The following is a 25062-nucleotide window of genomic DNA, read 5'->3' as shown; positions in this document are numbered from 1 at the left end:
TCCGGGCGGATTCGCATTTATTTCCCGCCAAGTTGATTACCCATCACGCTACTCAAACGCGAACTCTTCAATTCGCTAAATTTGCCGATGGTTAGTTTACCCATACGCCACGCTGCGCCAAATTAACTGACGGATCATATGTAAATTTTCGCCAAAATTAACTTCGTCCATCAGATCTCTCAGTGGTATCAGAACCTGATCGACTCGCGAATCTTTCGCGACCGCGAAATTATCAGACCTCTTCAGTGTTGCCAGACTCACGATAACCATTGGTGATAGTGAAGACATGGTGATGATAGTGAAGACATGGTGATGATAGTGATGATAGTGATGAGTGATAATAATGATGATTGGTTGATGATACCGATGGTGACGATATTGAGGATTGGTTGATGATACCGATGGTGACGATATTGAGGATTGGTTGATGATACCGATGGTGACGATATTGAGGATTGGTTGATGATACCGATGGTGACGATATTGAGGATTGGTTGATGATACCGATGGTGACGATATTGAGGATTGGTTGATGATACCGATGGTGACGATATTGATGATTGGTTGATGATACCGATGGTGACGATATTGAGGATTGGTTGATGATACCGATGGTGACGATATTGAGGATTGGTTGATAATACCGATGGTGACGATATGGATGATAATTGACGAGTTATGACGCAGAATAATAATGAGATATGATGTTGACTAAACGATAAGTTATGACGTGTTATGGAGGTGATTGATAATGATGTATGGTGAATTATGATAGTGATTAATGATGAGTTATGATGTTGACTAATGATGACGTATGATGTTTACTAATTATACGAGGGCAAGATGTCGGATGACTGATCATCCCTTTCATCTTATCTCGCAACAGCTGATTCATATTCTTAAATGCCTGTATTCATCAAGCATTTACCCCACCCACTTACGAAGCCTGTCCATCTTTCAACAATTTTGGCGGCTTTGTTTACACAATTTACGAGCTTAATACTCTAAACTAAACGTTATTATTGTTATATAACAGCCTCCTAGTTCTTCGCAGTTCATTGTCTGCTTAATCAATGTAAACTAAGCCCTTCCACCCCCCCGTGAATGAGGCAAAAGATGCAAATGTTTCGTAAATGGTTGTGTAAACGCTTGCTGAGTTCTGAACCTGATATATCCTCTATAGATTAGGAGAGAATTATGAAAGCTCTATATATAGGATTTACGCTGATTTTACAGTTATTATTTAGGATTTATATTGGCTTTATATAGGCTCGATTTATATAGTAATATATATATATAATATATATCATATAAATATTTATATTATATATATAAATATAAATATATATATATATATATATATATATATATATATATATATATATATATATATATATACACACACATATATAATTTATATATGAGATATATTATATTATCCGAGGAAGGATTATCAGTGTTTCGTCTCGGAACGAAGAACCGGAGAAAGACAAAAAAAAAAAAACTTGGGAATAAATTATGAAAACAAACAAAATACTAATTATAACATATGCATAAAAATCCATATACACATCTGATAATTCCAATATTGCCAGATAAACCCGATAAAAGATTCGGGCCTTGCGCAGTGTTGCCAGGTCTCACTGGTGACATTACACTATCCGATAAATCCATATAATTTGCTTAACCAATCTCCACTATTGCCAGAGGAAGAGCGAAACCCCGGTATGACCTCTCGTAACTCGTTTAAATGTTTCACAAACCTGGTAACACTGGGAAAGGAAAAGGGGGGTTAAAATGGTGTTAGGATACGAAACAGAAAGGGAGAGAGAGAGAGAGAGAGAGTGAGAGAGAGAGAGAGAGAGAGAGAGAGAGAGAGAGAGAGAGAGAGAGAGAGAGAGAGAGAGAGAGAGAGAGAGAGAGAGAGAGAGAGAGAGAGAGAGAGAGAGATAGAGAGAGTGCTCGCCTCAAGCCGTCCGGACTGGATATGTTGATAAAATTTTGCAATTTTTTATTCTTTTATTTATATATATATATATATATATATATATATATATATATATATATATATATATATATATATATATATATATATATATATAGATATAGATATATATACACATATGTGTGAGTGTGTGTGTGTGTTTGAAACAAGGCTAATTACTGACCCCCGACAACATGGAAACATTTAATGATCTTTTCAGGATTTTCATTAATAATGAAATAATAATTCAGGTCGTTAATAATTTTCCTGCCCATTGTGAGTCATTTTGCTGCTTTCTCTTTCATTTTCCCTGCAGTCCTATTGTACGTTTTCCCTGGCTTATTGTTGCGTCTCTCTCGCCTTGTTTGCGCTACCGTCTCTCAAGAAAACTTTGTCTATTGTTGACTTTCTTTGAAGTAGTATTGTGACCCTCGTAACTGACTGGGGAGGACCCGGAGAGAGGAAATAGAAGAAGCTGAGAGAGTAGAAAATGAGGAGAAAGAGGAGAAAATACAGGTAGCGAAGGAGGAAAAAGATAAATATCAAATTAGATGAAGAGAAACAGGCAGCGAAATAAGAGAAAGAACTAGATGTGGAAGAAAAAAAAGGCGTAAGGAACAGGAAATAAGTGAAGGGGAGAGAGGAAATGACAATAATGGCGAAGAAGGGAAGATCAAGAGAGAGAAAAAAAGAGAAAGGAGTGAGGGAATCCTCTGTCAGCGAAGCGCAATCCTTCAGAAAGGTGTTAAATCCTACCCCCTCTAATCCCCGCTCTTCCCGCCCTTCCTCTCCGCCCGTCACCCCTTAAAGAGAGAGCTGAAGGAGAAGAGAGAAAGAGGAGGAAGAAGCTGCTAAACAAGGAAGTTCAGGAACCCCTGAAACCCCTTAAAGATCACTGAGCCACCGGACACACGCAGGACACACACACACACACGGAAGCCAAGACACAGGACACATAAACACATTGGGGGATGTGTACTCACCTGACGGAGAACGTGTAGCTAGAGGAGCTGGAGACGCCAGGCCCGCCAGCAGCGCCAGCAGGCACCACCACCACACGGCCGGCGCCGGCGCCACCCCGCACGCTCCCGCCATCTGCAACAGTGACACCCCCTGTTAGTCCTCGTCCCTCACCTGTTGCTGCTAGTAGTCTCCTGTTGCTGCTAGTAGTCTCCTGTTGTTGTCAGTAGTGTTCTGATGTTGTTATTAGTGTCCTGTTGTCGCTAGAAGTGTTCTGTTGCTGCTAGTAGTGTTCTGTTGCTGCTAGTAGTCTCCTGTTGCTGCTAGTAGTGTTCTGATGTTGCTAGTAGTGTTCTGATGTTGCTAGTAGTGTCCTGTTGTTACCTAGTAGTGTCCTGTTGTTGCTAGTAGTGTCCTGTTGCTGCTAGTAGTGTCCTGTTGCTGCTAGTAGTGTCCTGTTGTTACCTAGTAGTGTCCTGTTGCTGCTAGTAGTGTCCTGTTGCTGCTAGTAGTGTTCTGATGTTGCTAGTAGTATCCTGTTGTTGCTAGTAGTGTCCTGATGTTGCTAGTAGTGTCCTGTTGCTGCTAGTAGTGTCCTGTTACTGCTAGTAGTGTCCTGATGTTGCTAGTAGTGTCCTGTTGCTGCTAGTAGTGTCCTGTTGCTGCTAGTAGTGTCCTGTTGCTGCTAGTAGTGTCCTGATGTTGCTAGTAGTGTCCTGTTACTGCTAGTAGTGTCCTGATGTTGCTAGTAGTGTCCTGTTGCTGCTAGTAGTGTCCTGATGTTGCTAGTAGTGTCCTGTTGCTGCTAGTAGTGTCCTGTTGTTACCTAGTAGTGTCCTGATGTTGCTAGTAGTGTCCTGTTGTTACCTAGTAGTGTCCTGATGTTGCTAGTAGTGTCCTGTTGTTACCTAGTAGTGTCCTGTTGTTACCTAGTAGTGTCCTGTTGTTGCTAGTAGTATCCTGTTGTTGCTAGTAGTGTCCTGTTGTTGCTAGTAGTGTTCTGTTGCTGCTAGTAGTGTTCTGATGTTGCTAGTAGTGTCCTGTTGTTGCTAGTAGTGTTCTGTTGCTGCTAGTAGTCTCCTGTTGTTGCTAGTAGTGTCCTGTTGTTGCTAGTAGTGTCCTGTTGCTGCTAGTAGTATCCTGTTGTTGCTAGTAGTGTCCTGTTGTTACCTAGTAGTGTCCTGTTGCTGCTAGTAGTATCCTGTTGCTGCTAGTAGTGTCCTGATGTTGCTAGTAGTGTCCTGATGTTGCTAGTAGTGTCCTGTTGCTGCTAGTAGTGTCCTGTTGTTACCTAGTAGTGTCCTGTTGCTGCTAGTAGTATCCTGTTGTTACCTAGTAGTGTCCTGTTGTTACCTAGTAGTGTCCTGTTGCTGCTAGTAGTATCCTGTTGCTGCTAGTAGTGTCCTGATGTTGCTAGTAGTGTCCTGATGTTGCTAGTAGTGTTCTGTTGCTGCTAGTAGTCTCCTGTAGTTGCTAGTAGTGTCCTGTTGTTGCTAGTAGTGTTCTGTTGCTGCTAGTAGTCTCCTGTTGCTGCTAGTAGTGTCCTGTTGCTGCTAGTAGTGTCCTGTTGTTACCTGGTAGTGTCCTGTTGTTGCTAGTAGTGTCCTGATGTTGCTAGTAGTGTCCTGTTGCTGCTAGTAGTGTTCTGTTGTTGCTAGTAGTGTTCTGTTGCTGCTAGTAGTCTCCTGTTGTTGCTAGTAGTGTCCTGTTGTTACTAGTAGTGTTCTGTTGCTGCTAGTAGTCTCCTGTTGCTGCTAGTAGTGTTCTGATTTTGCTAGTAGTGTTCTGATGTTGCTAGTAGTGTCCTGTTGTTGCTAGTAGTCTCCTGTTGTTACTAGTAGCGTCCTGTTGTTACCTAGTAGTGTCCTGTTGCTGCTAGTAGTCTCCTGTTGTTACTAGTAACGTCCTGTTGTTACTAGTAGTGTCCTGTTGCTCCTAGTAGTCTCCTGTTGTTACTAGTAGCGTCCTGTTGTTACTAGTAGTGTCCTGTTGCTGCTAGTAGTCTCCTGTTGTTACTAGTAGCGTCCTGTTGTTACCTAGTATTGTCCTGTTGTTACTAGTAGTGTCCTGTTGTTACTAGTAGTCTCCTGTTGTTACTAGTAGTGTCCTGTTGTTGCTAGTAGTGTCCTGTTGTTGCTAGTAGTGTCCTGTTGTTACTAGTAGTGTCCTGTTGTTACTAGTAGTCTCCTGTTGTTACTAGTAGTGTCCTGTTGTTGCTAGTAGTGTCCTGTTGTTGCTAGTAGTGTCCTGTTGTTACTAGTAGTGTCCTGTTGTTACTAGTAGTCTCCTGTTGTTACTAGTAGTGTCCTGTTGTTGCTAGTAGTGTCCTGTTGTTGCTAGTAGTATCCTGTTGTTGCTTGTAGTGTCCTGTTGTTGCTAGTAGTGTCCTGTTGTTACTAGTAGTGTCCTGTTGTTACTAGTAGTCTCCTGTTGTTACTATGTTACTAGTAGTGTCCTGTTGTTGCTAGTAGTGTCCTGTTGTTGCTAGTAGTGTCCTGTTGTTGCTAGTAGTGTCCTGTTGTTACCTAGTAGTGTCCTGATGTTGCTAGTAGTGTCCTGTTGTTACCTAGTAGTCTCCTGTTGCTGCTAGTAGTGTCCTGTTGCTGCTAGTAGTGTCCTGTTGTTACCTGGTAGTGTCCTGTTGTTGCTAGTAGTGTCCTGATGTTGCTAGTAGTGTCCTGTTGCTGCTAGTAGTGTTCTGTTGTTGCTAGTAGTGTTCTGTTGCTGCTAGTAGTCTCCTGTTGTTGCTAGTAGTGTCCTGTTGTTACTAGTAGTGTTCTGTTGCTGCTAGTAGTCTCCTGTTGCTGCTAGTAGTGTTCTGATTTTGCTAGTAGTGTTCTGATGTTGCTAGTAGTGTCCTGTTGTTGCTAGTAGTCTCCTGTTGTTACTAGTAGCGTCCTGTTGTTACCTAGTAGTGTCCTGTTGCTGCTAGTAGTCTCCTGTTGTTACTAGTAACGTCCTGTTGTTACTAGTAGTGTCCTGTTGCTCCTAGTAGTCTCCTGTTGTTACTAGTAGCGTCCTGTTGTTACTAGTAGTGTCCTGTTGCTGCTAGTAGTCTCCTGTTGTTACTAGTAGCGTCCTGTTGTTACCTAGTATTGTCCTGTTGTTACTAGTAGTGTCCTGTTGTTACTAGTAGTCTCCTGTTGTTACTAGTAGTGTCCTGTTGTTGCTAGTAGTGTCCTGTTGTTGCTAGTAGTGTCCTGTTGTTACTAGTAGTGTCCTGTTGTTACTAGTAGTCTCCTGTTGTTACTAGTAGTGTCCTGTTGTTGCTAGTAGTGTCCTGTTGTTGCTAGTAGTGTCCTGTTGTTACTAGTAGTGTCCTGTTGTTACTAGTAGTCTCCTGTTGTTACTAGTAGTGTCCTGTTGTTGCTAGTAGTGTCCTGTTGTTGCTAGTAGTGTCCTGTTGTTGCTTGTAGTGTCCTGTTGTTGCTAGTAGTGTCCTGTTGTTACTAGTAGTGTCCTGTTGTTACTAGTAGTCTCCTGTTGTTACTATGTTACTAGTAGTGTCCTGTTGTTGCTAGTAGTGTCCTGTTGTTGCTAGTAGTGTCCTGTTGTTGCTAGTAGTGTCCTGTTGTTACTAGTAGTCTCCTGTTGTTGCTAGTAGTGTCCTGGTGTTGCTAGTAGTGTCCTGCTGTTGCTAGTAGTGTCCTGTTGTTGCTAGTAGTGTCCTGTTGTTACTAGTAGTCTCCTGTTGTTGCTAGTAGTGTCCTGTTGTTGCTAGTAGTGTCCTGTTGTTGCTAGTAGTGTCCTGTTGTTGCTAGTAGCGTCCTGTTATATATGTGCGTGTTGCTGTGAGCTTCAGTAAGTTGTAAAAGTACTAGTTGTACTGACACTAGCGCCATATATAATAGCCTTCAGTAACTTGCCCTTGCCAATAGCAGCCTGGCGTATATATATATATATATATATATATATATATATATATATATATATATATATATATATATATATATATATATATATATATATATATATATATATATATATGTCGTACCTAGTAGCCAGAACGCACTTCTCAGCCTACTATGCAAGGCCCGATTTGCCTAATAAGCCAAGTTTTCCTGAATTAATATATTTTCTCTAATTATTTTCTTATGAAATATTAAAGCTACCCATTTCATTATGTATGAGGTCAATTTTCTTTTATTGTAGTTAAAATTAACGTAGATATATGACCGAACCTAACCAACCCTACCTAACCTAACCTATCTTTATAGGTTAGGTTAGGTTAGATAGCTGAAAAAGTTAGGTTAGGTTAGGTTAGGTAGGTTAGGTAGTCGAAAAACAATTAATTCATGAAAACTTGGCTTATTAGGCAAATCGGGCCTTGCATATTAGGCTGAAAAGTGCGTTCTGGCTACTAGGTACGACATATATATATATATATATATATATATATATATATATATATATATATATATATATATATATATATATATATATATATATATATATATATATATATATATATATAATCTCCTCTCACAACCAGACCATCACCAGGGAAATCTTAACAAGCAGCACAGAAATCATCGATAGATACAGCGATAGCAGGAGGCTCGACATCAGCGAGGCACTACACATCAAAAAGTCAACGCCAGCAATCAACAGGCAATTAACGCGTAACTATATTCTACCCACTTCAAGACCCCCGAACACAACATTGAAGAAACGAGAGAAAATATGGGCCAATAGGCCTTCTGTAGTCACATTCATTCTTTGTTTTCATATCCAATTTATAGCCATTGATTCGTGTTCTGTCATCTCACCCGAAGCTTTTGTGCCGCATCACCAGAGACAGTAACGGTGGGAGACAGTAACGGTGGGAGACAGTAACGGTGGGAGACAGTAACAGTGGGAGACAGTAACAGTGGGAGACAGTAACGGTGGGAGACAGTAACGGTGGGAGACAGTAACGGCAGGAGTCAGTAACAGCAGGAGAAAGTAACAGCAGGAGACAGTAACAGCAGGAGACAGTAACAGCAGGAGACAGTAACAGCAGGACACAATAACAGCAGGACACAATAACAGCAGGAGACAGTAACAGCAGGAGACAGTAACAGCAGGAGACAGTAACAGCAGGACACAGTAACAGCAGGAGACAGTAACAGCAGGACACAGTAACAGCAGGATACAGTAACAGCAGGACACAGTAACAGCAGGAGACAGTAACAGCAGGAGACAGTAACAGCAGGACACAATAACAGCAGGAGACAGTAACAGCAGGACACAGTAACAGAAGGAGACAGTAACAGCAGGAGACAGTAACAGCAGGAGACAGTAACAGCAGGACACAGTAACAGCAGGACACAGTAACAGCAGGACACAGTAACAGCAGGAGACAGTAACAGCAGGAGACAGTAACAGCAGGAGACAGTAACAGCAGGACACAGTAACAGCAGGAGACAGTAACAGCAGGAGACAGTAACAGCAGGAGACAGTAACGGTGGGAGACAGTAACAGCAGGAGACAGTAACAGCAGGAGACAGTAACAGCAGGACACAATAACAGCAGGAGACAGTAACAGCAGGACACAGTAACAGCAGGAGACAGTAACAGCAGGAGACAGTAACAGCAGGAGACAGTAACAGCAGGGACACATAACAGCAGGAGACAGTAACAGCAGGAGACAGTAACAGCAGAGACAGTAACAGCAGGAGACAGTAACAGCAGGACGACAAGTAACAGCAGGTAGACAGTAACAGCAGGAGACAGTAACAGCAGGAGACAGTACAGCAGGAGACAGTAACAGCAGGAGACAGTAACAGCAGGACACAATAACAGCAGGAGACAGTAACAGCAGGAGACAGTAACAGCAGGAGACAGTAACAGCAGGAGCACAGTAACAGCAGGAGCACAAGTAACAGCAGGAGACAGTAACAGCAGGAGACAGTAACAGCAGGAGACAGTAACAGCAGGAGACAGTAACAGCAGGAGAACAGTAACAGCAGGAAGACAGTAACAGCAGGACACAGTAACAGCAGGAGGACCAGTAACAGCAGGAGACAGTAACAGCAGGAGATAGTAACAGCAGGAGCAACAAGTAACAGCAGGAGACAGTAACAGCAGGAGACAGTAACAGCAGAGACAAAGTAACAGCAGGAGACAGTAACAGCAGGAGACAGTAACAAGCAGGAGACAAGTAACAGCAGGAAACAGTACAGCAGGAGATAGTAACAGCAGGAGACAGTAACAGCAGGAGGACAGTAACAGCAGGAGACAGTAACAGCAGGAGACAGTAACAGCAGGACACAATAACAGCAGGAGACAGTAACAGCAGGAGACAGTAACAGCAGGAGACAGTAACAGCAGGACACAGTAACAGCAGGACACAATAACAGCAGGAGACAGTAACAGCAGGAGACAGTAACAGCAGGAGACAGTAACAGCAGGAGACAGTAACAGCAGGAGACAGTAACAGCAGAAGACAGTAACAGCAGGACACAGTAACAGCAGGAGACAGTAACAGCAGGAGACAGTAACAGCAGGAGATAGTAACAGCAGGACACAATAACAGCAGGAGACAGTAACAGCAGGAGACAGTAACAGCAGGAGACAGTAACAGCAGGAGACAGTAACAGCAGGAGACAGTAACAGCAGGAGACAGTAACAGCAGGAGACAGTAACAGCAGGACAAAGTAACAGCAGGAGACAGTAACAGCAGGAGACAGTAACAGCAGGACACAGTAACAGCAGGAAACAGTAACAGCAGGAGATAGTAACAGCAGGAGACAGTAACAGCAGGAGACAGTAACAGCAGGAGACAGTAACAGCAGGAGACAGTAACAGCAGGAGACAGTAACAGCAGGAGACAGTAACAGCAGGAGACAGTAACAGCAGGAGACAGTAACAGCAGGACACAGTAACAGCAGGAGACAGTAACAGCAGGAGACAGTAACAGCAGGAGACAGTAACAGCAGGAGACAGTAACAGCAGGACACAGTAACAGCAGGAGACAGTAACAGCAGGAGACAGTAACAGCAGGAGACAGTAACAGCAGGAGACAGTAACAGCAGGACACAGTAACAGCAGGACACAGTAACAGCAGGAGACAGTAACAGCAGGAGACAGTAACAGCAGGAGACAGTAACAGCAGGACACAGTAACAGCAGGAGACAGTAACAGCAGGAGACAGTAACAGCAGGACACAATAACAGCAGGACACAATAACAGCAGGAGACAGTAACAGCAGGAGACAGTAACAGTGGGACACAATAACAGCAGGAGACAGTAACAGCAGGAGACAGTAACAGCAGGAGACAGTAACAGCAGGAGACAGTAACAGCAGGACACAGTAACAGCAGGAGACAATAACAGCAGGAGACAGTAACAGCAGGAGACAGTAACAGCAGGAGACAGTAACGGCAGGAGACAGTAACGGTGGGAGACAGTAACGGCAGGAGACAGTAACAGCAGGAGACAGTAACAGTGGGAGACAGTAACAGTGGGAGATAGTAACGGTGGGAGACAGTAACGGCAGGAGACAGTAACAGCAGGAGACAGTAACAGCAGGAGACAGTAACAGCAGGACACAGTAACAGCAGGACACAGTAACAGCAGGAGACAGTAACCGCAGGAGACAGTAACAGCAGGAGACAGTAACAGCAGGAGACAGTAACAGCAGGAGACAGTAACAGCAGGAGACAGTAACAGCAGGAGACAGTAACAGCAGGAGACAGTAACAGCAGGAGACAGTAACAGCAGGAGACAGTAACAGTGGGAGACAGTAACAGCAGGAGACAGTAACAGCAGGAGACAGTAACAGCAGGACACAGTAACAGCAGGAGACAGTAACAACAGGAGACAGTAACAGCAGGAGACAGTAACTGCAGGAGACAGTAACAGTAGGACACAGTAACAGCAGGAGACAGTAACAGCAGGAGACAGTAACAGCAGGACACAGTAACAGCAGGAGACAGTAACAGCAGGAAACAGTAACAGCAGGAGACAGTAACAGCAGGAGACAGTAACAGCAGGAGACAGTAACAGTGGGACACAATAACAGCAGGAGACAGTAACAGCAGGAGACAGTAACAGCAGGAGACAGTAACAGCAGGAGACAGTAACAGCAGGAGACAGTAACAGCAGGACACAGTAACAGCAGGACACAGTAACAGCAGGAGACAGTAACAGCAGGAGACAGTAACAGCAGGAGACAGTAACAGCAGGAGACAGTAACAGCAGGAGACAGTAACAGTGGGACACAATAACAGCAGGAGACAGTAACAGCAGGAGACAGTAACAGCAGGAGACAGTAACAGCAGGAGACAGTAACAGCAGGAGACAGTAACAGCAGGACACAGTAACAGCAGGACACAGTAACAGCAGGAGACAGTAACAGCAGGAGACAGTAACAGCAGGAGACAGTAACAGCAGGAGACAGTAACAGTGGGACACAATAACAGCAGGAGACAGTAACAGCAGGAGACAGTAACAGCAGGAGACAGTAACAGCAGGAGACAGTAACAGCAGGAGACAGTAACAGCAGGAGACAGTAACAGTGGGACACAATAACAGCAGGAGACAGTAACAGCAGGACACAGTAACAGCAGGAGACAGTAACAGCAGGAGACAGTAACAGCAGGAGACAGTAACAGTGGGACATTAACCCACATTGAATACAACCGCCTCAGGAATGTTTGGAAGAGAGAGAGAGAGACTCCCATCCCAACGATTCCTATTCCTTTCCCCCTTTTCTCATTCCTTACTTCCTCTGTCCATTCCCATCCCCTCCCTCGTCCTCTACACCCGTCCCATCCCCCTCTAACTTAGTCCCAAAACTCCTGATCACTATCCAAGGAGCTGACACGAAAACCAGTGATGGCGAACGAAGCCAGCGGGGAAAATAGGACCAGAAATTAAGCCATTAATTATCTCTCTCTCTCTCTGCATTTCTCTTTGTCTGTCTTTATCTGTGTATCTTTTGTCTGTATGTTTCCATGTTATAATTTCTATATATCGATCTGTTTCTGTCTGTCTCTTCCTCATTTTCTTTGTCTGAATCTCTCTCTCTCTCTCTCTCTCTCTCTCTCTCTCTCTCTCTCTCTCTCTCTCTCTCTCTCTCTCTCTCTCTCTCTCTCTCTCTCTCTCTCTCTCTCACAAGGCAGTGTTGTACTCGGAAGCTTCGCCTGGACAGCCTTAATAACGAGGGGATGGTAGGGAATGTTATATTAATTTCGCTGCATCTCGGTGTACAAGGTCGACCTATGAGGCGCAGGGTGGTGGAGGTAATTATAGTGCTATTCCACCTTTTAATGGTGTTAAGGGATATTCAAGCTTAATATGTTGATTACTTGGTGTGTTTGAGTCCAATTTTTGTTGTGTTTTGTCTTGTCAAATTCGAGTGTGTGTGTGTGTGTGTGTCTGTGTACTCATCTAATTGTGCTTGAGGGGGTTGAGCTCTGGCTCTTTGGTCTGCTTGGCAACTGTCAATCAACTGATGTACAGGGTCCTGAGCCTACTGGGCTCTATCATATCTATACATGAAACTGTGTATATGGAGTCAGCCTCCACCACATCACTGACTAATGCATTCCACCTGTTAACTACTCTGACACTGAAAAAGTTCTTTCTAACGTCTCTGTGGCTCATGTGGGTACTCAGTCTCCATCTGTGTCTGTGTCCCCTTGTTCGTGTACCACCCGTGTTATTGCGCGCGCGCGCGCGCGTGTGTGTGTGTGTGTGTGTGTGTATGTGTGTGTGTGTGTGTGTGTGTGTGTGTGTGTGTGTGTGTGTGTGTGTGTGTGTGTGTGTGTGTGATGGACAAAGATGATCAGGGGGTCTAGGTTTTCCTACACGTTTCAAAACTCATCAACTTACCAAAAACAAAACAAAAAACATCCATGAACGCGACCGACTCTCATGCCTCGTTCTACCAATACAAATATATATTGATTCTGTAACAAGGGGTACCAGTTAATTCCACCATTTGTGTAGCATAGTATTGACATTACGTAGAGTGAAGTTTACACCCCTTTAAAAAGAGTTCGTTTAACTGGCAATACATTTCCCCCGCTCCCTGTATTGCTGCTGTTGTTCCAATATTTTCGACACAAACGTCCATCAGAGGCAAATATATTTATGCTTTTTGTCGAGATGAATTTTGTTACAGTATATATATATATATATATATATATATATATATATATATATATATATATATATATATATATATATATATATATATATATATATATATATATATATATATATGTCGTACCTAGTAGCCAGAACGCACTTCTGAGCCTACTATGCAAGGCCCGATTTGCCTAATAAGCCAAGTTTTCATGAATTAATTGTTTTTCGGCTACCTAACCTACCTAACCTAACCTAACCTAACTTTTTCGGCTACCTAACCTAACCTAACCTATAAAGATAGGTTAGGTTAGGTTAGGTAGGGTTGGTTAGGTTCGGTCATATATCTTTGTTAACTTTAACTCCAATAAATAAAAATTGACCTCATACATAATGAAATGGGTAGCTTTATCATTTCATAAGAAAAAAATTATAGAAAATATATTAATTCAGGAAAACTTGGCTTATTAGGCAAATCGGGCCTTGCATAGTAGGCTGAGAAGTGCGTTCTGGCTACTAGGTACGACATATATATATATATATATATATATATATATATATATATATATATATATATATATATATATATATATATATATATATATATATATATATCCACGTTCTAAGTTACATTTGAAAGAAAGTCTAATGTAACATTCATATTCTCACATTCAAGTTCTAAGTTATATTATATTATGTACGCGTCAGAAGTGAAATGTTGCAGGGTGCCTGAGTTGAATTGTTAATAACATGGGAATATTTCACAACACATAAGGCTCAAGCCTTCCTCCATGACACTGTAATGCAAATTGAACCTTTTCAGCAGGTCCGCTTCTCATCTTTTTTGAGCCCCCTAAACGGCTTCGTTCTGGAGAGAGAGAGAGAGAGAGAGAGAGAGAGAGAGAGAGAGAGAGAGAGAGAGAGAGAGAGAGAGAGAGAGAGAGAGAGAGACAGAGACAGAGAGAGAGAGAGAGAGAGAGAGAGAGAGAGAGAGAGAGAGAGAGAGAGAGAGAGAGAGAGAGACAGAGAGACAGAGAGAGAGAGAGAGAGAGAGAGAGAGAGAGAGAGAGAGAGAGAGAGAGAGAGAGAGAGAGAGAGAGAGAGAGAGAGAGAGAATTATGTGACAGATTATCTTATTTTGGCAAACTTTGAAAACAGACCAAATCCGTTTGAAACAAATTAAATAAGAAATGAATAAAAGCTAAAAAGAAGAGTATTCTAGAAGGTTAAATTGTTTATTTATTCTGGCTGTTAAAATCCTGCCCTGCATATCCATTGCAACAATGTGAAGCAATATGGGTCTTGTCTTCAACTGCATGTAACATATTTTGATAATGTGAAGTTTTAATGCAAATAAAATTATTCAATCTATACAAATTCTTTCCTGATCCCCGGGGTACCCCCAGAATCCGAACTTCACAGGGTGTTTCTTGATTCACACTTGGGTCATCACCTTTACTGTAAACCCGGCTTTATTTAGTTTACATTATTACTGTAAACCCTGTGTATAGCTTACCTACGAAAACTGTTGTCACGTGATGTCATAAATAATCATTTCCATAGGAAAATATTACTCATATCCTTATTGTTACCATTCAGAATATTATAATTGATAATATTGTTATATCTATTATTATTATTATTATTATTATTATTATTATTATTATTATTATTATTATTATTATTATTTTAATTATTATTATTATTTACACAGTATCACTATTTGTTTCTTTTTGTTCCTTGACTGTCCTAAGCATTGACTTGGAACTCTTTATATTTCTCTCTCTCTCTCTCTCTGTCTCTCTCTCTCTCTCTCTCTCTCTCTCTCTCTCTCTCTCTCTCTCTCTCTCTCTCTCTCTCTCTCTCTCTCTCTCTCTCTCTCTCTCTCTCTCTCTCTCTCTCTCTCTCTCTCTCTCTAAAGCACCAACCTCACGTAATGCATCACCCGGACAGATTGTGAGTCCTGAACACACACCAAAAATAGCCCAATCACAACGGCTCCTTTGTTTCTCCACTCTTCTGATTGGCTTATTTCACTCTTGGCGTGCTCCCTGGCGCGGTCCCAGGCCACCCATTTGTTCTCATTATTTCCAAAACTCTCACTTCGACTTTCTTACAATGAAGATTAAGAGCTCAGAAATTTTATCGTAACCAAAAAATTAATTAGTAATCGACAATGATATCATTATTTGTACATTGTGTTATCAAGGTTTTCTTAAACTTCAAAAAGTGAAAAAACCAAGATATCTATAAAAATTTCTGCCAACATTTCAAAAATATGATATAAAATTATTTTGAATATATAAATGTTGATTATATCAATTAAGATTGTGTAAATGTTTATATTATATTTTCCACAAATAAATAAATCACTTTAGCGTGATGTATCAATTAGAAAATCAGTAGAGGGCCGTGACGACGATTCGAACCCGGCACACTTTTGGTACTCCCAAGTATACCCCTCCCCCCCCCTCTACAACAAATTCGTGAGAGTATGTCAGCGTGCAGGGTTCGAATCCTCAACAGGGCTTCCACTGATTTTATTATTGATACATCAGGCCAATGGGATTTCATTTTGCATTTGAAGAGAATCATTGAAGGTAGAGCTCCTGGGCCCCAGCCGGAGTGCATGCAGGCAGTGGGTGAAATCCTGGTTGGGCTTTAGTGGGAGATTCAGGACCCCCTTAAAGGATTCAGATGAATCCCAGGTTGAATGGCTTTTAGCACGTCGTGGTGGAGTTGGTTGTGTCATATACCTGTGAGTATCCAGCCCAACCCCTTGAGATGGACGGTAGAGCGACAGTTTCCCCTTCATGCAGGTCGGCGTTCAATCCCCGACTGTCTAAGCGGTTAGGCACAATTCCTTACCTCCGTCTTATCCCAAATCCTTATCCTAACCTCTTCCCAGTGCCATATAAGCGTAATGGCTTGGCGATTTTTCCTGATAGTTCCTTTTACGGGCTACTCATGCCCGTGCCACCTCTTGGTGATTAATCTTCATCAATCAATGGGTATAGTTCCCTTCTTTCTCTTTAAAGTACCTAGTGTGTAAGTTCGAATCCTCTTTATGGCTTTTATTATTCAATGTTGAGGTCATTAAGGAACACTGGACTGTAGTTGAGTGCCTCCTGTCTATCACCCTTCTTGTATACCGGGACTACGTTGACTCCTGTGTGTATATGTGTACTCACCTAGTTACTTAGTTGTACTCACCTAGTGACCTAGTTGTACTCACCTAGTTACCTAGTTGTACTCACCTAGTTACCTAGTTGTACTCACTTAGTTATGCTTGTAGGGGTTGAGCTCTGGCTCTTTCGTCCCGCCAAAGAAACCAAAGTGTGTGTGTGTGAGTACTTACCTAATTGTACTCACCTAATTGTGTTTGCGGAGGTTGAGTTCTGGCTCTTTGGTCCCGCCTCTCAACCGTCAATCAACAGGTGTACAGGTTCCTGAGCCTATTGGGCTCTATCATATCTACACTTGAAACTGTGTATGGAGTCAGCCTCCACCACATTGCTTCCTAATGCATTCCAGTTGTCAACCACTCTGACACTAAAAAAGTTCTTTCAAATATCTCTGTGGCTCATTTGGGCACTCAGTTTCCACCTGTGTCCCCTAGTGCATGTGCCCCTTGTGTTAAATAGCCTGTCTTTATCTACCCTATCAATTCCTCTGAGAATCTTGTATGTGGTGATCATGTCCTCTCTAACTCTTCTGTCTCTCAGTGACTTGAGGTTTAATTCCCGTAGTCTCTCCTCGTAGCTCATACCCCTCAGTTCGGGCACTAGTCTGGTGGCAAAGACTACCTTTTCTAGTTTGAACCTTTTTCTAGTTTAGTCTTATGCTTGACTAAATATGGACTCCATGCTGGAGCCGCATACTCCAGGATTGGGCCTGACATATGTGCTATACAGGGTTCTGAAAGATTCCTTACACAAGTTTCTAAAGGTCGTTCTTTTGTTGGCCAACCTGGCATATGCCGCTGATGTTATCCTCTTAATATGAGCTTCAGCGGACAGGTCTGGCGTGATATCAACCCCCAGGTCTGTGTGTGTGTGTGTGTGTGTGTGTGTGTGTGTGTGTGTACTCACCTAGTTGTACTCACCTAGTTGTGTTTGCGGGGGTTGAGCTCTGGCTCTTTGGTCCCGCCTCTCAACCGTCAATCAACAGGTGTACAGATTCCTGAGCCTATCGGGCTCTGTCATATCTACATTTGAAACTGTGTATGGAGTCAGCCTCCACCACATCACCCCCTAATGCATTCCATTTGTCAACCACTCTGACACTAAAAAAGTTCTTTCTAATATCTCTGTGGCTCATTTGGGCACTCAGTTTCCACCTGTGTCCCTTTTGTGCGTGTGCCCCTTGTGTTAAATAGCCTGTCTTATCTACCCTATCAATTCCCTTCAGAATCTTGAATGTGGTGATCATGTCCCCCCTAACTCTTCTGTCTTCCAGCGAAGTGAGGTTTAATTCCCAAACCAAACACAAATTAATTTGTGTGTGTGTGTGTGTGTGTGTGTGTGTGTGTGTGTGTGTGTGTGTGTGTGTGTGTGTGTGTGTGTGTGTGTGTGTGTGTGTGTACTCACCTAGTTGTACTCACCTAGTTGTGTTTGCGGGGGTTGAGCTCTGGCTCTTTGGTCCCGCCTCTCAACCGTCAATCAACAGGTGTACAGATTCCTGAGCCTATCGGGCTCTGTCATATCTACACTTGAAACTGTGTATGGAGTCAGCCTCCACCACATCACCCCCTAATGCATTCCATTTGTCAACCACTCTGACACTAAAAAAGTTCTTTCTAATATCTCTGTGGCTCATTTGGGCACTCAGTTTCCACCTGTGTCCCCTTGTGCGTGTTCCCCTTGTGTTAAATAGACTGTCTTTATCTACCCTATCAATCCCCTTCAGAATCTTGAATGTGATGATCATGTCCCCCCTAACTCTTCTGTCTTCCAGCGAAGTGAGGTTTAATTCCCGTAGTCTCTCCTCGTAGCTCATACCTCTCAGCTCGGGTACTAGTCTGGTGGCAAACCTTTGAACCTTTTCCAGTTTAATCTTATCCTTGACTAGATATGGACTCCATGCTGGGGCTGCATACTCCAGGATTGGCCTGACATATGTGGTATACAAAGTTCTGAATGATTCTTTACACAAGTTTCTGAATGCCGTTCGTATGTTGGCCAGCCTGGCATATGCCGCTGATGTTATCCGCTTGATATGTGCTGCAGGAGACAGGTCTGGCGTGATATCAACCCCCAAGTCTTTTTCCTTCTCTGACTCCTGAAGAGTTTCCTCTCCCAGATGATACCTTGTATCTGGCCTCCTGCTCCCTACACCTATCTTCATTACATTACATTTGGTTGGGTTAAACTCTAACAACCATTTGTTCGACCATTCCTTCAGCTTGTCTAGGTCTTCTTGAAGCCTCAAACAGTCCTCTTCTGTTTTAATCCTTCTCATAATTTTAGCATCGTCCGCAAACATTGAGAGAAATGAATCGAAATGAATCGTGTGTGTGTGTGTGTGTGTGTGTGTGTGTGTGTGTGTGTGTGTGTGTGTGTGTGTGTGTGTGTGTGTGTGTGTGTGTGTGTGTGTATGTGTTTGTGTGTGTACTCACCTAATTGAGGCTTGCAGGGGCTGAGCTCTGGCTCTTTGGTCCCGCCTCACACACATATGTGTGTGCGTATTTTCACTGAAAGGTGCTTGCGTGAGCTGAGCTTCGACTGTTAGGTATCCCAATGTCCGTCTGGACCAACAAGCAACCTTCCCCCACGATGCGACCCACAACAGTCGTCTGACTCTTGCGTATCTATTTACCACAAGGTATCGAACCCGGGACCATGGTGTTGTGACCTGACTGCTCTTATCCCTGAGCTATGAACTGTTTTTTTTGTGAATTGAATATTAAGTAAAGAAGAACTGTATAATTCAGGGTATAATTGAATAATAAGCCAATTTTTCCACAATGTTTCGTTCCTAATGATAACAGCTATAACACAGACGAGTAATATGAGTTGAGCGATCACTTTTGAAACAAGAAATAACATCATATTTATATCAGGACTTAAAAGCAACGTATTTTTTGTTTTAAACATTTTCCTAAATATTTTTAGTGAAATTTTTTTTGCATCGAAAGCATTCAAATTCCCCTGAAATTGGATTATAAGTTTATCTCCAAACTAATGTTTTTTAATAAACATATTTACTTTATTGATTCGACGGCCGACAGTTGTCTGGTTAAGTCGTGGGCCGACGCGGGTTGATTTTGAGCTCTTGGGCCACGCCTCTCAACCTTCCGTCGACTCGTATATACAGGATCCCGAACCCCTCAGCTTCTAATTTATCTATATTAAAATCAGTGTATGGAGTCGGCCTCCATCTCTATACAATCTGTGTATAGAATCTGCCTCCACCACTCCACAATCGGTGTATAGAATCTGCCTCGACCCCTCCACATCGGTGTATAGAATCTGCCTTCACATCTCCACAATCGGTGTATGGAATCTGCCTCCACCACTCCACAATCTGTGTATAGAATCTGCCTCGACCCCTCCACATCGGTGTATAGAATCTGCCTCCACCACTCCACAATCGGTGTATGGCATCTGCCTCCACCACTCCACAATCTGTGTAAGGAATCTTCAGTCGGAAAACCCGACATCATTTACTAATATTAAATACAATTTGCAGATAATATTGCTGCTGTTGTATATATATATATTCACCCATAGAAGACGTGACGCAGTGGAATTTTCCGTCAATAGAAAACGCGATATCATTGCCACATAGCGCTATAAATTCACCAACTATTCTGTTGGGAATTATACAGCAGTCTTTGGACTTTTAACATCATAAAAACATCTCATTTGAATTAACTAAATTATCAGTACCAAAATAGAGTAAATGTGACCTGTTTGCCACTTGTGGACATGTGGACAAGAGAGCCAGGACGGCAGTGGTGGAGGGAGTCAGCCATTAGTGCTAGACCAGAGTGCCTGGAGCAAATTTAGCTCCTAGAATTATCCCTTGGACAGCAGTGTCACAGGAGTAAAGTGCTTCTGTTATCAACAAACAACTACGTCCACTATAAGGGACTTGACAGTCCCTTGACAATCGACTTGAGAATGGTCCAAGACGGACCGAAACGTCGTCGTCCCTTCATTTTCTAGTGTGTGGATTGGTTAATATACTTCAGCCACGTTATTGTGACTCATCGCCTGTATACTATATGGGGAAGTGTATTACCGAAACCCGTTTATTATCACATTCCTGGCCAGTTATGTTAGGTAGATATAGGGCGAACCGGTTAGCACGAATGGAAGCGACTAAACCCAGGTAATTATACCTTGGTCCTTATCTTATAATATATATATATATATATATATATATATATATATATATATATATATATATATATATATATATATATATATATATATATATATACATAGGATTCCTGCTATTACAGCAAGTGCCATTTGACAGGAACAACAGAAGAGGAAGTAGTACAGTAACTTGGTACATCAGTACATGATGGTGATACTAGCCTCAACCACCAGGAGTATTTGCTGTCACCATCCTTGTTGGACATCATCCTGGTGGACTACGCCTGCCATACCATAAGATAAGATCTCCCAATTTTCATTACTAATATATGTAGTTTAATACTGTTGTTTGATTGGCTGCACACATATATATATATATATATATATATATATATATATATATATATATATATATATATATATATATATATATATATATATATATATATATATATATATAGAAACCGCCCTAATGTGCAAGGAGTCGATTTGTGAGAATATTGCAGAAATACAGTCCGCTAAACATCATACAAATTGTTATCGAAATATATAAATTAACGTAAATATAAACACTATATAAATTCATATAAATCAAATAAATATAAATCGTATAGGTCGGTTCCCCACATTATTTGGACCTTTGAAGCAAGATAGCACCGAATGGGTTCGAATCTCCTAAATCATTTGGTCAGTCGAACCTAACACCATATAAATTAAGTAAATATGAATCTCACAGGTCAGTTCCCCCCACATCTTCCTCCACCGCGGGGACGTTAAAAAGCCCCGAAATCATCTCAAGATAACCTCAAGATAAGATAACCACTCCACAATCTGTGTGTGGAATCTACCTCCACCACTCCACAAATATTTTTCCCCACAAAATGCTAGAACACCAACATTGCCTCACAAAACAGAACAACAAAAACCTTCCTCGTCTAAATCACCAAAACAATATTTCCCTCAAAACTCAAAAATTTGGCGGCCCGAGACGCGAGGCTGGAGAACTATTCGCCAGAAGTATTTTATACACGGGGAGATGAAGAGAGAAATCTTTTTCTCGGATGAGACATGGTAAGCATGCAAAGTGGCCTCCATAATGCAGTGTGTGTGTGTGTGTGTGTGTGTGTGTGTGTGTGTGTGTGTGTGTGTGTGTGTGTGTGTGTGTGTGTGTGTGTGTGTGTGTGTGTGTGTGTGTGTGTGTGTGTGTGTGTGTGTGTGTGTGTGTGTGTGTGTGTGTGTGTGTGTGTGTACTCACCTAGTTGTGTCTGCAGGATCGAGCATTGACTCTTGGATCCCGCCTTTCGAGCTTCGGTTGTTTACAGCAATGACTCCTGTCCCATTTCCCTATCATACCTGGTTTTAAAATTATGAATCGTATTTGCTTCCACAACCTGTTCCTGAAGTGCATTCCATTTTCCCACTACTCTCACGCTAAAAGAAAACTTCCTAACATCTCTGTGACTCATCTGAGTTTCAAGCTTCCATCCATGTCCCCTCGTTCTGTTACTATTCCGTGTGAACATTTCGTCTATGTCCACCCTGTCAATCCCTCTGAGTATCTTATACGTTCCTATCATGTCCCCCCTCTCCCTTCTTCTTTCTAGTTTTGTAAGGCACAGTTCCCTCAGGCGCTCCTCATACCCCATCCCTCGTAGCTCTGGGACGAGTCTCGTTGCAAACCTCTGAACCTTTTCCAGTTTCATTATATGCTTCTTCAGATGTGGACTCCATGATGAGGCGGCATACTCTAAGACTGGCCTTACGTAGGCAGTGTAAAGCGCCCTAAATGCCTCCTTACTTAGGTTTCTGAATGATGTTCTAACTTTTGCCAGTGTAGAGTACGCTGCTGTCGTTATCCTATTTATATGTGCCTCAGGAGATAGATTAGGTGTTACGTCCACCCCCAGGTCTCTTTCACGCGTCGTTACAGGTAGGCTGTTCCCCTTCATTGTGTACTCTCCCTTTGGTCTCCTATCTCCTAGTCCCATTTCCATAACTTTACATTTGCTCGTGTTGAATTCCAGTAGCCATTTCTCTGACCATCTCTGCAACCTGTTCAGGTCCTCTTGGAGGATCCTGCAATCCTCATCTGTCACAACTCTTCTCATCAACTTTGCGTCATCCGCAAACATCGACATGTAGGACATGTGTGTGTGTGTGTGTGTGTGTGTGTGTGTGTGTGTGTGTGTGTGTGTGTGTGTGTGTGTGTGTGTGTGTGTACTCACCTATTTGTGCTTGCGGGGGTTGAGCTCTGGCTCTTTGGTCCCGCCTCTCAACTGTCAATTAACAGGTGTACAGGTTCCTGAGCCTATTGGGCTCTATCATATCTACACTTGAAACTGTGTATGGAGTCAGCCTCCACCACATCACTTCCTAATGCATTCCATTTGTCAACCACTCTGACACTAAAAAAGTTCTTTCTAATATCTCTGTGGCTCATTTGGGCACTCAGTTTCCACCTGTGTCCCCTAGTGCATGTGCCCCTTGTGTTAAATAGCCTGTCTTTATCTACCCTATCAATTCCCTTGAGAATCTTGAATGTGGTGATCATCCCTCGTAACGCTGGGATGAGTCTCGTTGCAAACCTCTGAACCTTTTCCAGTTTCCTTACGTGCTTCTTCAGATGGGGACTCCATGATGAGGCGGCATACTCTAAGACTGGCCTTACGTAGGCAGTGTAAAGCGCCCTAAATGCCTCCTTACTTAAGTTTCTGAATGATGTTCTAACCTTTGCCAGTGTAGAGTACGCTGCTGTCATTATCTTATTTATATGTGCCTCAGGAGATAGATTAGGTGTTACGTCCACGCCCAAGTCTCTTTCTCGCGTCGTCAAAGGTTGGCAGTTCCCCTTCATTGTGTACTGTCCCTTTGGTCGCCTATCACCTAGTCCCATTTCCATAACTTTACATTTGCTTGTGTTGAACTCCAGTAGCCATTTCTCTGACCATCTCTGCAACCTATTCAAGTCCTCTTGGAGGATCCTACAATCCTTATCTGTCACAACTCTTCTCATCAACTTTGCGTCATCCGCAAACCTCGACATGTAGGACTCTACTTCTGTAAACATGTCGTTAACGTAAATTAGAAATAGAATTGGTCCCGGCACCGATCCTTGAGGTATTCCACTCGTTACTGTTCGCCCGTCCGACTTCTCGCCCCTTACCGTAACTCTTTGGCGCCTTCCTGTTAGTAGTTCCTTATCCATACTAGGGCCTTTCCTCCCACTCCCGCGTGCCTCTCGAGTTTGAATAGCAGTCTCATGTGTGGTACTGTATCAAAGGCTTTTCGGCAGTCCAGAAATATGCAGTCTGCCCAACTATCTCTGTCCAGTCTTATCCTCGTTATTTTATCATAGAATTCCAAAAGGTTTGTTAGGCAAGATTTCCCTTTCCAGAACCCATGATGATGTTTGTTCACAAACCTAACGTTCTCCAGGTGTGCAACCAGTCGTAGCCTAATTATTCTTTCAAGTATTTTACAGGGGATGCTTGTCAGTGATGTACTCACCTATTTGTGCTTGCGGGGGTTGAGCACTGACTCTTTGGTCCCGCCTCTCAACTGTCAATCAACTGGTGTACTGGTTCCTGAGCCTACTTGGCTCTATTATATCTACATTTGAAACTGTGTATGGAGTCAGCCTCCACCACATTATTTCCTAATGCATTCCATTTATTAACTACTCTGACACTGAAAAAGTTTCTTCTAATGTCTCTGTGGCTCATTTGAGTACTGAATTTCCACCTGTCTTCCCTAGTGCTTGTACCTCTCTGTGTTAAACTGTCTTTATCAACCCAATTAATTCCCCTGAGAATCTTGTATGTGGTGATCATGTCTCCTCTAACTCTTCTTTCATCCAGCGACGTGAGGTTTAGTTCCTGTAGTCTCTCCATGTAGCTCATACCCGTCATCTCGGGTATCAAAATTATCAAAATGAAATATTGAGATGACAGAGATAATACCTCGGAAAGATGATTTCCATATAAAAAAACAAGAGAAGAGCGAGAAGTGATCCCTCACAGTGGCTCGCCGTCTTCTGTTGCCTAGGTACTCCCATATCGCGAGGAGCACCATCCTATGTTTTGTTAGAGTTAAAAGAGGAAGGGGCTTAGTATTCCTCCCTGCAGAGTTCCATTTTCCAGCATCTTTGAGGTTAAGCCGCCTGGTCATAGAATTATAAGAAACTTTTGAGTACAACTTTACCATCGCTGGACCCGTGCTGTTGTTGTGTTATAATAATAATAATAATAATTTATTTAGGGAAAGTCCATACATGGATGCAGAGTTACAGTACAAACATTCTGTTTGATATATAGAGGAGGTACAGACAATACCTAAAGCCACTAGCACGCATAGCGTTTCGGGTAAAAAATGTGTTACAAAACTCCGTCTTCTCCGGGGTTCGTGTAACCTCTATCTCACACTCTTCCCCATCACCTTGCTGGATATAAAAGTTATGGACACGGCCTTTCAGTTCAGTGCCTCCTGGCTGTCTCCTTTCTCTTATGTTTTGATTACTTTGGCTGTCTTCCAACGTTGTACTTGCTCTTGTAGTACCCAGGGTGAGAACCTGTCGGCTCCAGCAGCCTTTGTCATTCTTAGTACAAGCAGATGTTGCCTTTATCTCATGTCTGGTAATCTCACATGCCGCCAGTGCTGCTTGGTTTAGTACAGCCTCGCACAGTTCAGGCACTCTCACTTGCTGTTTTTAAGACGTCCTGG

The 25062-nt window shown here is 42.6% G+C and overlaps 1 protein-coding gene across 1 annotated transcript in view; it reads right to left on the bottom strand.

Moving 5' to 3' along the window:
• LOC138367363 (uncharacterized) overlaps positions 1-25062 on the bottom strand; it is a 293394-nt gene that overhangs the window by 77374 nt on the left and 190958 nt on the right. Inside the window, exon 2 of the mRNA XM_069328846.1 lies at positions 2968-3079. Within this exon, the coding sequence (XP_069184947.1) occupies positions 2968-3079 (112 nt within the window). The remainder of the gene's footprint in view (positions 1-2967; positions 3080-25062) is intronic.

This window comes from Procambarus clarkii, chromosome 22 (genome assembly GCF_040958095.1).
Source record: "Procambarus clarkii isolate CNS0578487 chromosome 22, FALCON_Pclarkii_2.0, whole genome shotgun sequence".
Lineage (NCBI taxonomy): Eukaryota > Metazoa > Arthropoda > Malacostraca > Decapoda > Cambaridae > Procambarus > Procambarus clarkii.
The sequence above is the reverse complement of the archived record's forward strand: the minus strand, read 5'-3'. Positions and strand labels throughout refer to the sequence as shown.